A 16028-nucleotide genomic window follows, 5' to 3' on the forward strand; every position below is an offset into this window, starting at 1 on the left:
AACTTGGACTGTAGGCTGTTCTACAAATGGACTGACGTTTTTTCATGGAATATAGCAAGCCAAGTGAGACCTATGAAAGTAGGTCAGCCAAGGTTAGTCAGGCTGCTAGGGCCAGCCAAGAGCTTTTCAGCCTTAAGAATTTTCAGAAGAAAAATACTTTTTTTGAGTTAAAATTTCATGAAAATGTTTCCCATTTTTAAAAACCTGTAATAGAATGGAAACAGATTATAAGCCATTCCTCAATCTTAGAAACACAAAAGCTAAAGTTGGAAAAAATAATAATAATTTAAGAGAAATTTAATTTAATTTATACATATTATCATTAAACAGTTGCATTTAAAAGGCTGCTCAGATTTACTCCAATCGGCATAGAAGTACTCTCTGTGCTCAGCATATAAAGATATACATAAAAATTTAAAAGTCTGAAAATGCAGAAATAAGTTACCCACTCAGATTTCTATCATTTAACAATCATTCATCCATTTACATTCCCACCATTTTCTTCAGCCCATTCAACCTTAATTTTGCCCTTGCCAGGTGGGCAAAGAAACTAGCTATAGGGTTGTGAATACACATATCCTTCATAAAACATTCTAAAAGGTTGCAGGGCACAGAACTCTTCCACCCAAACCAGAGAGAAGACATTCGTATTTTATTTAGAATAAGCTCAGCTCAGTGATCATCTAGATTCTGAAGGGGAACAGGACTGGAGGGAAACCACAGCTCCACTTACAGATCAGGAGCTGGTTGGGCTAGGAGGCATAAAATCCCAAAACAAAAAAGTTATTCTGTGCTTAAAAAAAAAATTTAGTAACACTTCTGTTAAGAAACTTTCCAAGCATTTTCATTGCACTGGTACACTGCTGGAGAAAAGCAGTACGAATGGCAGTTTAATTTCGTGTTCTGTCTGCTTTCGTGCATCTGTAAAAGATATTTTTAATTTTAATTGTTGTTACATACCCTGACAACCAGAGATGTTAACTTGACTCTGCACTATGAAGCTGACAACATTAGAACTCTTGCATACTGTGCAAAAAATATTTAGCAAAATTAAATGTTTTACAAATGGTATTTGACACTGCTGTTACTCTAAAATAAAGGTTCTCCAGAATTATCACCTTCCTAATTTAATCTTCTGGTCTAATTAATAAACACAACACAGCAATACGCAAGATAGCATAGTACTTTAGCATGGACAAAATGCTGCCCTGTTGCCCAAGAAAGTAGCTGGGTTTTACCAAAGAGAAGACCAAACAGGAAATGAGAGGAAGAGGCCATGCGTATTAGATCATCATTAATTTAATTAAACAATTAAATCCAGCATTACTATTCCAGATTCCTCTTGTCACTTCAACATTGCATCAAAAAGTTAATTGGGAAATCTCTATTTATGGCAATGCAAACAACATAATCCGCTGCATAAGAACGGTACTTAAAGATTTGACTTAGTAACTAAGAACTGCAGGTAGCTAGCCTCAACAGATACAGCTATTTCCTAGAAAATACAAATAAGCATAAAAAATACAGATAATAAGGCAATAATTATGTTTATAAGTTAACTTTGGCAGGTTTTTTAGTACCCATTTCCATGTGCCCAAAAGAGAAGGTCACCTCTGAGAAGCATTCATTCAGTGAGCTAGCAATATGATGCAGCGGCAAGCAGATTGCAGTATTAGGATAACTATTTGTTCAGCTTCTCTACATGGAGGTTTTCGAGCTTAAAGTCTGCCTCATCCAGGAGTCACAACAATGCAAACTGATGGCAGGGTGTAGGATTACAAAAATGATGGGAACCTAGTAAGACATGGAAAAGGAGATATTGAGAACCAACAGAGAGGACTGGCTTGTATCAAAAAGTTTATCACAATGGAGCAGCAGTCATTTTAAGTCTCTGAATCTTCTCTTTCACACAACTACAGAACTGTTTATTGGATATATAGCCTAAGAGGGGTCAGAAATGCATAAAATTTGGCTGTAGCTGGGCAAATATGAAAACCCAAAGATATTTTAATATGCTTTCACTATTCAGAAATCTCCAGATTTTGCAAATAAAGCCCACCAAGCTTGTATGTTCAAGAAAAGTTTGTGCTCATTTTATAGCTTGGTGAAATATCAGAAAGAATCCACGAACCATGCGCTTCAAAGACGTGAAAGGAAGATGAAATACGATGTCCAGCACCAGCCTTCCTCTAGCATTAATGAAAATGAAAGGGGGCAGAAAGAAGTTTGTACTGACTGAGTCTTATAAAAACACCGTTTTCACCTACATGAGAAGCGTACGTATGAAGGAATACAGAAATGACGTGGGGACGCATCTAGTCCACTTAGGAGAACGTGGAGGCCTACTAACAAATCTGTTTCCTCTCTTCTTTTCTGTAAACAGAAACGCAGAGGAGACACTTTCTTGCTTGGCAGCTGTAACGAACACAACAAGAGATAAGTAGAGGCTGCAGGGCTGACTGTAATTAGAAAATCATCATCCATAACAGAAAACACTGCATTTCTGATAAAATGTTAGTGTGCTTTCCCCTTACTAAGTAAAGATGGTACTCAATACCTCACATTTTGAAAGACAGAAAAAAAATAAAAATATTAGCCTGAAACCCCTGGCTTGTATGGCTGAAACCAACATCCCTGAAGGAACGAATCCGAGTTACACTGAGTATTTGCTTGCACATTCATGTATGAAACGGTGCCTGCGTTCCATGTATCCTTTACTGCAGGAATAGCCTCAGCAGGACAGGAATTTCAAAAGCAAATGAGCACTTTACACTTTCAGTCAAAAATTCATTTGTAAATAGTTATGTGGATGCTTTGATGAATTATACACAGACATTCAATCTGCTTCGATATCATCATGAAACTACGCCGTTCATGACAGCTATGTTGTTCCATCAAAGCAAATGCCCTTTTCAAAACAAGTATCTTTTGTTCTACAGAACTGTAAATCAAAAGAAGTTGTGCGATTGAGAAACAAAACTAAACAGGAAATAAAATGTATTCCACTCTCTATATATTTAATTATATTTCAGAAACACATGTGTCAGTCTAACAAGACCTGGACTGCTGTCATGGACTATACACAGATAATTGCCCAGAACATCACTCAGAAGTAGATACTTCAGTAGTTTTCACGGGCAGAAAGTGTTATTGAACAAAATGCCTGAAGACAGTGACTGCATTTTTGTTGTTGTTTTTTTGTTTTAATTCTTAAAGCTTGGAAAAGTGTATAGAAAAGCCCCTGGCAGGGCTGTATTTTGCTCCGCATCTTACCTCCACTTACACATATCCACGCACAGAGAAAAGCATATGGAGGATTCCCATACTTTCACCTTACTCATTTCTGCAGGTCCAAGAAGTGGCTTCTCTGTGTCTTTACTGGAGCCCAGGTAACAACATCAAAGAGTCTTGAAAACGTGAGGGCTGCCCTAGATGATCACACACTGCTCTACTGTCTCCCCACCCCTCTTCTCACCCTGCAAACAAACCCTTCTGCTCCGAACCCACCTAAATTTTTTGTTCACAAAAAACTAAAGTTGCATTCATGGCGGAATACAGCAAAACACCGATTCTGCCAACCCATCCCAGCACGTACAGCCTCCCCTTCCCACCAGTCCCTGCACCTCTCCATGCAGGACATATCTCCCACCCCTGTGCCTCTTCCCAGCCCCAGGTTACTGGGGTCCACCTGTGGGACTTGCCGCTCCCTCTCAGGCCAGCTCAGAAAGCTGAGACTCATCCCAGTCCCAGTGACAGAGGCACCCCGAGATGGACCCCGGCTTATTGCTGCCACAAGGGGTAGATGGGGAGGAGGCGGTGGCTGGGAGGCGTTGCTGCACACCTCCTGCGCGGTGGGCAGACCCCAGAGGCAGCGCTGGGCTCTGAGCAGCAGGCAATTTTGGCCCCTTAATAAACTGGTCACTCCCCAAGACCCAGGGGCAGATGGAAGAGGCCACAAGTAGCCCTAGTGAGCAGCTGATTCTGTGAAAAACTGACAAAATTAGTAAGTCCTTTGTGAACGGGGAGGAAAAGCTTTGCAGGCCCCAGGCTCATAGGCCTTACTTCGGAAACTCTTAGCTTGTATCTAATTAGACAGAAAGGCTACGGAAGAAATAAAGATGTAAACAGGTTCACATAAGTATGTAAACTGGCATTTTTGTTTGTATTTCAACCCTGCTATTGTCTTTCCAGGAATGCATAAAACCCAGCCAAATATTTTTTAATATGTACTTAGGCAAAATGCCAGAGATTATATATTCAACAAAAAGAAATACACAGAGAATCTAGCTGTACTAAATTTCTCTCAGATGGTAAGCCAAAGACTATATAGGATGGACTGGTATGCAATGATTTTCCTCCAGTTAAATTCACTAACACTCTTAAACACTGATATTGTGGTAAAAACTCTTCCGGGGCTAGTGGGGTTTTGAAAATACTTTGCATCAAGACAATGAAACTTCCACTGCAGCAACTTCCCCGTGCAATGCTTGAGAATATGTGCAGCCTTCACAGCTACGCAAAAAACACAGGCAACCACAAACAGTTTCAGGAGAAGAAAAACAGCTCTGGCAACAGGCACAGCACTTCACTGATGCTGCTACTCCCTAATGCCAATATTGAACTCCTGGGGTTTTGTTTAACATTAAACACGGCCATGCTACCATACAGGCTTTCTCAGTCGCACCATTTTACCTGAGAAATTATTCCTGGGCTACCACTGAGAAACACAGCTCAGTATATGACTGAATACAGCCCTACAGATCACCACATCCACGATGTTTTCCCCAATTCGAGTGGCTTCTTGAATCAAAGGTGTTATATTCATTTTTCAGACATCCACATATATATATTGTTATAGATTAGTAACAGTATTGTGCGTGTTAATAAAATGTCTATCTAATAGCAGTTCAATAATCACAGTAGATTTGAAAAAGTTAATTCTTTCCATGCGTTTCAAAAATATTTAGGGCCCAGATTTGGGTTTCAGTGTTCCTACAGCTCATTTCAGAAGTGAGGCCTTTCAGTAAGTTCTCTTGTTTTTCCTGGGTAAAACTAGATGCAGTATCCCAGAGAAGTGCATATTCCCAGTGGAACACCAATGAAGCATCCTCCGCAAGTGCAGTTTTGTCCCAAATCAACAACTAAAAGGCCAGTTTCCAGGGCTCGTGCGTTAATGGACGTTTGAGCCAAAAGGCACAAATGTTCTCTGCATTTACTTGCAAGGCGAGGGTTATAAGGTAGGTGGTAAACACGACATAGCACACACAGTAAACGGAAAAACCAGCTAGTGCCCACAACAGGCATCTACCATAGATGTTGACCAAATTTAGCAGAGGAATACAAGTACTTCTTTTTCTTCCCTTTAAAATCAAAATAAACAAACAAAAACACCCCCAAACCACTGATGGCTTTAAAATTGAAGAAGTGATATCTGTAGATCAGCACGATCAATCAGGAACTGAAAATAAATCTTAACACAACTTAGCTCCTTTGCAGGTATGGGAGCACATTATCCACCCAGCTCACAAAATTCATTACTTTGAACAAGAATTAGCAGGACAAAAGCTAATGTACAGAAATGGGTTTATTCTAATCACACAGGATATAGCCTGAAAGCTATTCTAATGGCTGATTCTACAGTCTAGTTTTCTGTACTGAAACTCGGCAATACAGTGCTGCTAGAAGGGACGGGTCATTCCAGCTGCTACATTTTGCAGCTCAGCTATAACAATGAAACTATTTTTAAAAAGCTAGGAGGGAAGGGAGAAAGCATAAAACATAAAAAATATAAAATATAAAAAATATAGCCAAGAGTACATTAGGACAGAAAGTAATAAACTAAACTGTTGGTGGAAACACATCACGTTGGATATTTATGTCAGGTTATATTTTCCTAACACCCGAGAAACCTAAACAGTACATTGCAACCGCATCACCTGTGCTGTGAATCTGTAGTTGTACCTTCTGATGGCAGATGGAAACCAACCTAACTTCATTTTTATGCTGTTAGTAGAAATAAAATACAGCTCGTTATTAAACAACCACGTGCAATTTACTTCACACAAATAGGCACACACACTTCCTTTTCCGCAGAACTCTTTGGTCTAAGGTGACAATAATTCGCAATTTCTCTGCTCCATCACGAACGCTTTCTTTAGAAAGGGTACATCATTAAAGCGTTTGGTTCCTAAGCACTGCCACTCCATGAGGAAGAACTGTCTGTCTCCAGATGGCAAAGGCATCTGAATACACAAAACGATGAGGCTGCAATTTCTACTGAGAAGTAAGTTCAGTAAAGAAAGAGTGAAAGAAGTGAGACGATCAAGACAAGAGGTGAAAGAAAAGAAAGCAGCTGTATAAAGAATTATGGTCAATAGGATGTTAGAAAATAACAGCTATTGGGGGGTTAATGACAGGAAAGGGAACGTTCGTGTTTCTTCACGGAATGAAGAACTGAAAACACTCCTTCTAAGGCAGACATTTTTTAATGAAAGTAAAACAAGGTAAATGCATCATGGTACTTGGGCATTCGGGGATGGTTTGATGTATTTCCCTCCTTCTGAGGGAAGATGGTACAGACTTATTCAAATCGGAACCCTCAGGGGCAGGCTATGAAAATACAAATTCTTCCACAAATCCTTTAAGGTTGCAAATTACTCATTATTCTTTCATGGTGAGTATTTACATTCTGACACAAAGTAGAATAGCTCCATTAGCAGAGACTGAAACATACCCATACAGAATACTTAGCAGTGCCACCAGAGGATTTTCAAGAGAGCAAAAAATTACAGGCAAAGACCCTTCGGGTAAAGGAGAAGACTGAACCTCTGGGAGCCCTTTCACATTTCCTCAATTTGGTAGCACACCACATTTCCAGCCAGTTTTTGCTCCAAATATAACTATCTATTAATTTGAACGGAATATGATGCACAATTTTAGGGTGACTAAAGAACTTCCTTTTTATGCAAACAAGCAATTGCCTGTAATTATTTGTCTCATTTCCAGGGACTAAATCCCCCTAAAATGTATCAATAGGATGAGCTATCCTTTCCTTCACTCACGTTCTGCAACTCTTTCAATTTGTTATGCTGTCCAGAAGAAATTATTAAGTTACTTTAAATGTAATGGTGACCCTCAAGATGATCCATTTCAAAGCAAGATTCTTTGAGAATTTACATTTTCCTTCCATTTGTGTTCCAAGAGAAATCTTAATCCAAGTTTACTTCCTTCCCATTATACTTTTTAATCAGGATTCTGAGAAGATTTGCTGCTTTAGAAAACATGATTTGGCTGCGTTTTTTTAAAAAGTATACCGAAATCAAAACTGGAGGTACTGGATTCCTAAACAGGAACCACAGTCAAAAATCAGGAACTGCTTTTCTGTGTAAGGTAAAAAAAACATTGTTTATTTCTGTTGGCTTTCAGGGCTCAGCACACATAACAGGACTCCTGAATTCTGTCTGGTGTTTACACAAAAAATGTCTCATATAGCAAGAGGTGAAACACTTCCTTTTCTATTCCAGCAACCACATTAGAGAACCCCGTTAAAACATTCCTTGACACAGTTAAACCTTGGGCTTTCTTGTGAAGCATAAACATGACCATGTTTAACCTAGTCCTAGATGATTGGTGTGTACTATGTAAAACCCTAGCCTGGTTCAAGGACGCTGCCAAAGCACAATGCACTTCTATCCGTGCTGGGTGCCTGCTATAACTGAACAAACAACTCCTCTTTCCACAGCTCACTGCACAATGCAAAAGGAACGCTCAAATATTAAGGACCAAAGAGTGTTTTTCTTTCATTTCCATCCAGCTACCACTTACAGCTCTTTTCTCTCCCCTCAGTATGCACCCACGTCTAAAGAAAATACCCTTTCTTTTTACACAAAGATTGGTTTTAATTGCCCCCACATATCTGGAAGATTTAACCTGAAAAATATTTGTCTGCTACAAATTTCACTTATCCCAGTTTAAACATTAGAGGTTTTCTTCCTGATTCTGAACTTAAAAAAAATAAATAGTAATAAAAATCAAATGCATTGTAGCTATTGATGAGAATTGTCTAAACAGCAAGACTAGTTACAGACAGTAACTGATGACAGACTACCATATGTTAGCTTCCCGTTATCATGCTAAAAAAAATTTATAATCACGTTAATTATGGCAACAAAGAGATTTTTTTTTCCCCTCAATGGAGATGTAATGCAATAAAGTGCAACTTCAGTTTTGTAGCATACTACTGTCTATAGCCAAGACAAGCATATGCACATACTGTCAAGCATGTGTGCAAACAAATCACATTGCCAAATATGCAACTACTCTAACTGGTCTCAGAAGAATGGAAAGTAAAGATCTAAACGTTGATCTAATTGATCTAAGAAAGTAAGTTCTACCTTGTGCATTTTGTTGAAATATTTTGTTCAGATCCAGAGAGGAAGCTCTGGAATGTGATTTCTGGGGCCTTGGAGGTGGAGTAGGGGGCTCTTCTCCCTTTTTCATGGCATCTTCTATGGATGTGCTGGAATAAGACCTAAGGAGGAAAGGAAAACAAACAGAAATAGACCTTATTTCAGGAATTCATTTTAAACAAATATAGTGAATAATATCCAAAAATATACTGACCAAGTATACTTCAAGTATTTGGTAGAAATTGCTTGCCCCACTGACTAAAAATTCCCCTTCGTAACAAGATAGACTTACCCGGCAACAAATTGAGGAACTATGCCTCTAGGGAAACGAAAGAGTTACACTTACAGGGCTAAGAGTTTTATTTTTTATTTTTTTAAATGTACTACAGCTTCAGGCTCTTCTCATGTGACATTAGCTGCCAATGGGGCAGCTGGTAATTGTTGACTCATGGTAATTAATTCATTGGTAACTATTTATTCAATTTCAAAAAATCCTGAGAAAAAATATAATTTTCCCTTTACAGTTTCTACTGCTTGCCTTTCCTACCCGTGAGGTTAGTGTTTATGCACTTGTAACTTCAATCTGCTTCTTGCAAGTACACATTTTATAATTTATCACATTCTGTCAGCATACATTTTTCACAGAAAGCAGCCAGATTCCACAAAATCTAGAAAAAATTGAATGGATACAAAGTGACCAATACTGGTCAAATACATGTCTCAGTACACTGTTCTAGGCTGTTCCAGATAATTCCATATCACATTAATCCCAATGCACTGTAACTGCTAAGAACTTTGATTTTGCTGAAGTGTCCAGTATTTTTCAGCTGTTGCAGTTACCACTTTTCTGCAAGAACCAGAGCTTTGTTCAAAATGAGCGTTGGCAAATGTGATGTGTTACACTTTATTCTAATATATTATGCATGACAGGCAAGACCAAAAACACATTCAAGCGGAACAGAAATAGCTCCCACTAATGGGAAACGGATCCATTTTTTGCCAAGTAGGCTGTTGTTAGAATACAGCTCTTCAGCAGGACAGACATTTGGCAAAGCTCATCCTATGTATCTGATGTAAACTTTAATAATTACAGGAGTGAAAGCCGTAATTGCTTCAAAATTTACATGTAACACAATAACCTCTGCTGCTGCTGAATTTTTGTCTTAGTAGGGTTCTGAATTCCATAACCACATCATTTCACACCTGATCTAAACCCTGGTTTGGTACCTTGACTTTCCATAATGTGTGATGTATATTTTACTTGCATTAAAATTTTACAGTTTAACAGTTTGACGTGTTTCTTTTTAAGGAAGGGTAAGATAGCAGCTACCAGGTACAAACATGCCTTGCCCAGCAGCACTAACACAGAGCCCCGTGACAGTGAACCACTGCTGACACTACACCTTCACACCTAATAGTCCACACAGTTTGTGCTAGAAAGCCTGGGTCCTGAGGCGAGAGCTGCAATCGACTCATATCGTATCCTAGGTTGATCAGGCACAGATGAAGACGTACAGCGTTAAGGTTATAGAGCCCCCTAAGTCATACAGCGCAAGCTAACTAGAAGGTCTGGGCTGGAGAACGTGCTTAGGAATCTTTAGTCTGAACTTCTGCATCTAAGCACTTCATTTAAGTGACTTTTTTTCAAACTCCTTTAAGCATTTCTTATTCACTTTATGACTCAGTAACACAGCACAAGAATTTAAAACAATATAAAAAGTAAAAGCTTTGGATAACATCATAAAAATAGCACACAGGGTGTTCAGCCTTCCTGAATGCAGATCCTAAGAATAGAGGATTTCCATCTTAATTCATCGTGCTATAGTCGATCTGCTCTTATTAGCAGACTTTGACAAGCTTATGAGGGAGGAGCTCCTGATTATACTTTCATTACCCAAGAAAAAGAAACGAAGCCATCTGACCGGCTCAAATAAAAAGTTGTAAGGTGCAATATGCATGATATTGGCATACGAGAATGGTGAGCAGCCAAAAACCAATACTTAGTCCACTTATACAGAGTATTTTCTGATACAGATCTCACTTTTCTGTCCTTCAAGTATCCAAATTCAGCAGGTGTCACTTTTATTGCACAACTGTATGAGCCGCTAAGTCCTTCCATCATACAGCAACAAGCCAGAATTAAGTACACACTCAGCAACAAAAGCGTACACTCACCCACACCTGTGAGTTGAGCTACCACTGCCGTTTCCTTGGGACTGTGCAGTGTCTCCCTCCATATGCGACCACCACGCAGGTTTCAAGAGCAGAAACCGTTGAAAATGTTCTCCCAGAAAGGGGTAGTGTCTGCTGCACTGCCACGACATCGATGGGCAGGCTTGGAGGAGTCAACACCCTGACGAGGCAGTAGGACTGAGCAGATAGGCAAACGTCCCAGCACCATATGACCAGGGATTGCAGGGCCCTAGGCAGTACCTAAGAAGGGTAGGTAGCTTATTGATCCCTCTGGACAAGCCTGTCTTGGATCTGATCTCTATTTCCAGCACACCACCACCAATAAGAATTGCAACACCAATTCTTAGACCTTGTGTTTAGCATCAGAGGAATATGTCTTCTGAAACAGAAATGAAAGCAGTACCTGGATCTCGGTCTGGCTTTAAGTGCATTAGATTCCTGAGCAACTAAAAGAGAAAAGAATAAAGAACTGTTAAAACATAGTATTTTAAATGAGTGTCTTCAGTTGCAGGATCAGGGATCGTTAAAAATGTCAGTGTTGCAAACGTGGATGTGAGAGTGTGCTCCCACACGGGCAATGAGGATTTAATTATTTTCACTTCTCCTTCCCCTTGGTTTCTGTGGTGTATAAACGTCCCACGAATTTAAAAGCTCAAATGTAGCCACAACTTCACCTTTTAATTGGGTGACAAGAAGGCACGAACTGCAATAGATCTGACACCTCTGACCAGCAGTCCAGGATGTAGTTATGATGAAACAGTGCCACCAAGCAACACAGGAAGAGCATAAGCTTCCCACAGAGAACACCTTACTCTCCTAGTCTAGATATCTAGTAGCGGTCCTGCAACCCAAAGCATGACGATTTATATCCTTCCTAAATACTTCAACTAGTTATCACAAATATACATGTTCTTACACGTGTAATTCTTTTGCACATCTGATTGAGACTAATTTGACATTGGGGTGGAATGACATCCTAAGGTAGAAAGTTTTACGGGCTGCGTTGATCAAAAAAAGGTCTATCAATGGAAAAATCTGCTTCTTTTATCTAGATGAATCCTGAATACCATGCCACATCTAGGTTTTATGTGATAGGAAAACAACACTGCTGAATTATCTCCTCTGGGCTGTTCCCTGGTTTATACAGTCTTTTCGTACCTTTTCTGTTACTCTCCTTACTAACATAAAATACTATTGATAACATATATCTGTTTGATTGCTTTAAAATTCTGCTCACCAAAACGCATATCCTCAAGCTATTACAGCAGCATAAATGATCCCAATGCATAGACAAGGTGAATCCTTGCACTTTTCCCATTACTCTCTTAGTCAGGGTACAATACTACAGAGAAGACAGTAGGCCGGGAATAAAAAAGTTTCTCAGTGGAAATTTCTAGCTTCCCTCAGAGGTATGCCTACTTCCAAGTCAGACATTTATCCTGAGCTACTATAGAGCACTACCTGAGATTACCAAAGGGTTCTTCAAAATACAGAGCAGGAGCTACCTGTGGTAGTAGTTGGCAAATACTGACTTGCTAATGGCTTGCGTTGTATCACTGCATGGACCCTACAGGGAAGCCTTCAGCTGCACAGAAAATGACAGCATGCACCATATGCATAGCTACACGCTACTTCTTGACAAAAGAAGCTGCTTTTAGGGCCGCACAGTGCTAGTTGGTGCTCTGGATGGAATAAACCCAAACATAACTGGCAAAGGTACAAAAAAACACTTAAAAATCAATTTCTAGTAGATGAGTGTCATCAACATACTGACTCTCAGTCATTCCAAATTTCTGTATAACAAAGTCTTACTAGCACTAAAGAGGAGGAGAGGGAATTATTATTAAAATATGTAGGGGTGATAATCCTCCTCTTTCTGTGTCAAACTCCCAGAGAATACAACTTTAGAAACTGCTTCCCTACAGCCATATGACCCAATTTTTCCAATGCTGAAATTGCTGATTATTAAATTACCTGCACAATTATTAAATATATGCCATCTAGAAATAGGAAGTATAATCCTCTCCAAGCTAAGCTATGTGTAAGAAACTTCAAATTTTCTTTCTTCTACAGAGACAGTAATTCTGTTCATGCTTCCTTTAGAACACCTCACAAAACTACAAATAAAACTGACGTTATAACTCTCTGAGGACATCTGGTTGAGGTAAACAGGAAAACACAAAAGGAAGAGAGAATCCTGAAATGAGTAGTAATAAAAAATGATAGCAATATAATACTACTGCCAAAGGTTTTCTTTTCAGCTGCTGAAAAGTCAGGAAATTCAAGGCTACAATTCCACAACACACAGACTTAGCCCTAGTATGAACCTTTCATAAAATAAAGTAATATGATACAAAAGTACAATAAAACAAGTAGTTCATTATTCAGACATGCAAATAACTACTGTTGCAACTTTTTTCTAAAGTGTGCAGATATTTTGCTATGCTCAGTTTGTGCATACTTTATGTGTGAGGTGCAGGTTTATACTCATACACAATATAATCACAATGATACAAAACTATTTACCCAGCTCACGAGTTTTCCATATTCCTATTACTATGTATATGTAAGCCAAGCTTGCATGAAACTGATAAAAGAGATTAAAGCTGCTGAGTAAATTAATTGCATTTATTATTTAGAAGTTTACGTGGTTTCTGAAGTAGTATGGCCAGATGAACTTAACACCCTAGTCTGGACTAATTACATTCATATACGGTGATGAACTCTTATCCAATCATTCATATCACAAGAGAGCGCAAAGGTTCCCGTTTCGGGTGTTTAACCACTCCCAACACCTCCCCAGCCCCTCCACCCCCCAGTTAATACAACTTCTTTCTAACCTTCCTGAAGAAGCAGAATGAATAACTTTTGGCTGTAGCCCAATGGGTTATGCTCGACTGGCGCCTACCTGCTTTCAAGGCTGAAGGCTGGCTGGAAAGCTGTACTATGAATGGTGCAGGCAGGCTACAGTGCTAAGGAGAAAAATTCCCACTAGTTTAAATGACACGTGCACTGACTCAACTCTCATCTCTTACGGATGACCTAGGCAGAAATGTAGAATTTAAACGTTCACAGTATTGGCCCTTAATGCTTGAATAATCTAAGGCCAACAATGATCTTTAGGAACCTCCATAAAATGGCCAGACTTTCTAACATATGAAGTTGGGGTTTTTTTTGAGTATATAGAGTTTTTACTGGCTTTCAATTGCTAGTTCTCCTGATGACAAAGGAAACTTTCCTGAAAAGAACTACAGCAGTATCCCAAATTTAATAAATAGCTTGAATCAATAACCAAAACAAAATTTTTCTCCTGCTTCGTTCCAACTGAATTTGCATCCTGAAGGTCAATGATTACAACGACCTTTCAGAACGAGGATCAGTTTTGAAAGAATCACTCAATTATTGTGTTGTAGCTAGCATGCTAGATAGACAGACGTTTTGACTTTGAATATGAATCTTGCCATGCGACCTGAGAGTGTGCCTGCTCAAATCCTTAATGCCCAGGAGAGCAAGGGTGAAGTTCCTCAAGTGACAACCATCAGCACAACAGGGCAAAACTGTGCCACCCTCTTCCTTGGCATACAAACATGGCAACACTGTTAAAGGAGCACAGTAACGCCCAGAAGACTCCCTGATTAGGAGATGAAGGATAAGGGAGGAAAATGACAGCGGCAAAGGAGATATGCGGGCAACAACAGTTTTTTCCTAAGCGTACCAAAGATGGAATTGCTGAACTGAAAATAGAACTCCCTTCCAATGGAGTTCCTGGACAAAACCGGGGAGGAGAAGAAAACTGAAATCCTGTCACCAAATCTCCCCTTTAGAGGGACGTATGTGTGAAGGAGAAGCAGCGATCACTCAAGAGTAAGAGATGAAGATAGGAAGTCTGGCAACTGCCAAGCGTTTGGGAAGAAGCCAGGAAACAAAAGAGTTGAGAAATGAGGCAAGCAGCTGCTGAGCAGCCATGAATAAATTGAGCTATGACAAAACTGCTAGGACAGACACTCGGGTCAGTTTTCTTGATCCAGGATATGTGCATGACTAAAGACATTTATAAAAAGGGAAAAGAAAACAAGTTCAGATGTTATATTCTCTGGGATGAAGAGACTGCAAACACTCCTACCACTCCAGGAATGAGATTAAAAAAGAGGATGGCCAGGGAGTTCTGGAAATTGATTTGAACAGATGGGAAGTTTCTGGAGCAGCTAAATACCTTTTAGATATGCCATTCCAGAAATACATGTTTCTGGTATGATAGGAACAAAGAGGGTAGGTTCGAGTTGCAGAGAGGAAAAATCAGGGGTGGTTTCACAAGAGAAACACCTCTGAATAAAAAGCTTGTGTCAGTGCCACAAGGTCTGTTCTCCAAAAGGCTGTTTACCCTTGATCCCCTAATGGAAAATATGAAAGCCCAGCTCCTAACAAAGAAATAGACCATTTTAGAATGATTACTGAAACACTAAATAATTTATTTTATATGTGAGAAGAGCTTTTTAATCAACAGATACAATATTCTCATTCTCAAATCTCATTTATAGTACAAAAAAATAAAATCCAGACTACTTAAAAAATGCTATGTTAATATAATTTCCACACAGGAAGAACATCACAGCTGCTAAAAATAAGGGAAAGACAGCAAGAGTACCTTTTGACAACTTTAAGTACTAATTAAGCCCAACTTTGCAAGTAGCAGTCATTACGAGGTAAAAGATAATTTCAGCAGTAAAATATTACTAGAGCAAAAGGATCTTGAAAAGTCAGGTTACGCTAATTTAGGTTCACTGTGATATCAAAGTATTTGACTGAAATTCTAATGGAAGTGTCACATTAATTTTTTTCTTCTTACCTGTTTTCACAGTCAAGTGCTGAAATTCCTTTGGTATTGGTTTGATAGCAATGCTTGTTTTAAGAACTTTATGAAAAAAACACAACAATGAAAGTTACTTTAAATATGTCTAGGTAAAATCAGCTCTGAGAAAGGAATATCTAAAACAACACCAATTAGAACTTCCAATAACACCATACATACCCAAAAAAGCAACCAACGGTAACCAAATATCCTCAGAACACCCCAACACCCCAAAAAGCAACTCTATTTTTAAAAGTGCAAAAGTCAGGAATGGGAAGGCCTACGCCCAAGTTGCCAAATAATCCCAAATCTTCAGAATTTTGGGGTGTCTAAAACCAAGGCCTCATGTTTCAAAGACACAGAGCCTTCACAAAGGGAGCAATGGAACATGCAGCCGGTAGCAACTGGGAGAGCTAGACTCATCTGTCTGAAATTATAAACCCAGGAACTGAGCGCGCACAAGCGACTGACTGCTTTTGGCAACCGAAGCCGAAGCAACTTGCCCCAGGGAACGTTCATATGGCACTGACAGATCCAAACTTAAAATTTAGAAAATCCCAATTCTTTGTGCTTATTTC

At 39.2% G+C, this 16028-nt stretch overlaps 1 protein-coding gene across 5 annotated transcripts in view; it reads right to left on the minus strand.

The window, feature by feature from the left end:
- REPS2 (RALBP1 associated Eps domain containing 2) overlaps nt 1-16028 on the minus strand; it is a 107700-nt gene that overhangs the window by 30640 nt on the left and 61032 nt on the right. For 4 of the 5 annotated variants that reach the window (XR_011136284.1, XM_068919007.1, XM_068918999.1 and 1 more), the window contains exons 11-13: nt 15448-15513; nt 11005-11047; nt 8394-8530 (exon numbers count right to left, since the gene is read on the minus strand). Coding sequence is in view for 4 of the 5 variants with exons in the window: in XM_068919007.1 (XP_068775108.1) it covers nt 8394-8530; nt 11005-11047; nt 15448-15513 (246 nt within the window). In the remaining variant the exon portion in view is untranslated. Of the gene's footprint in view, nt 1-1283; nt 1795-2267; nt 2416-8393; nt 8531-11004; nt 11048-15447; nt 15514-16028 lie in introns of those variants that run through there. The other variant, XM_068919016.1, reaches the window with a different exon arrangement.

Source organism: Struthio camelus, chromosome 1 (assembly GCF_040807025.1).
Source record: "Struthio camelus isolate bStrCam1 chromosome 1, bStrCam1.hap1, whole genome shotgun sequence".
NCBI classification, from domain to species: Eukaryota; Metazoa; Chordata; class Aves; order Struthioniformes; family Struthionidae; genus Struthio; species Struthio camelus.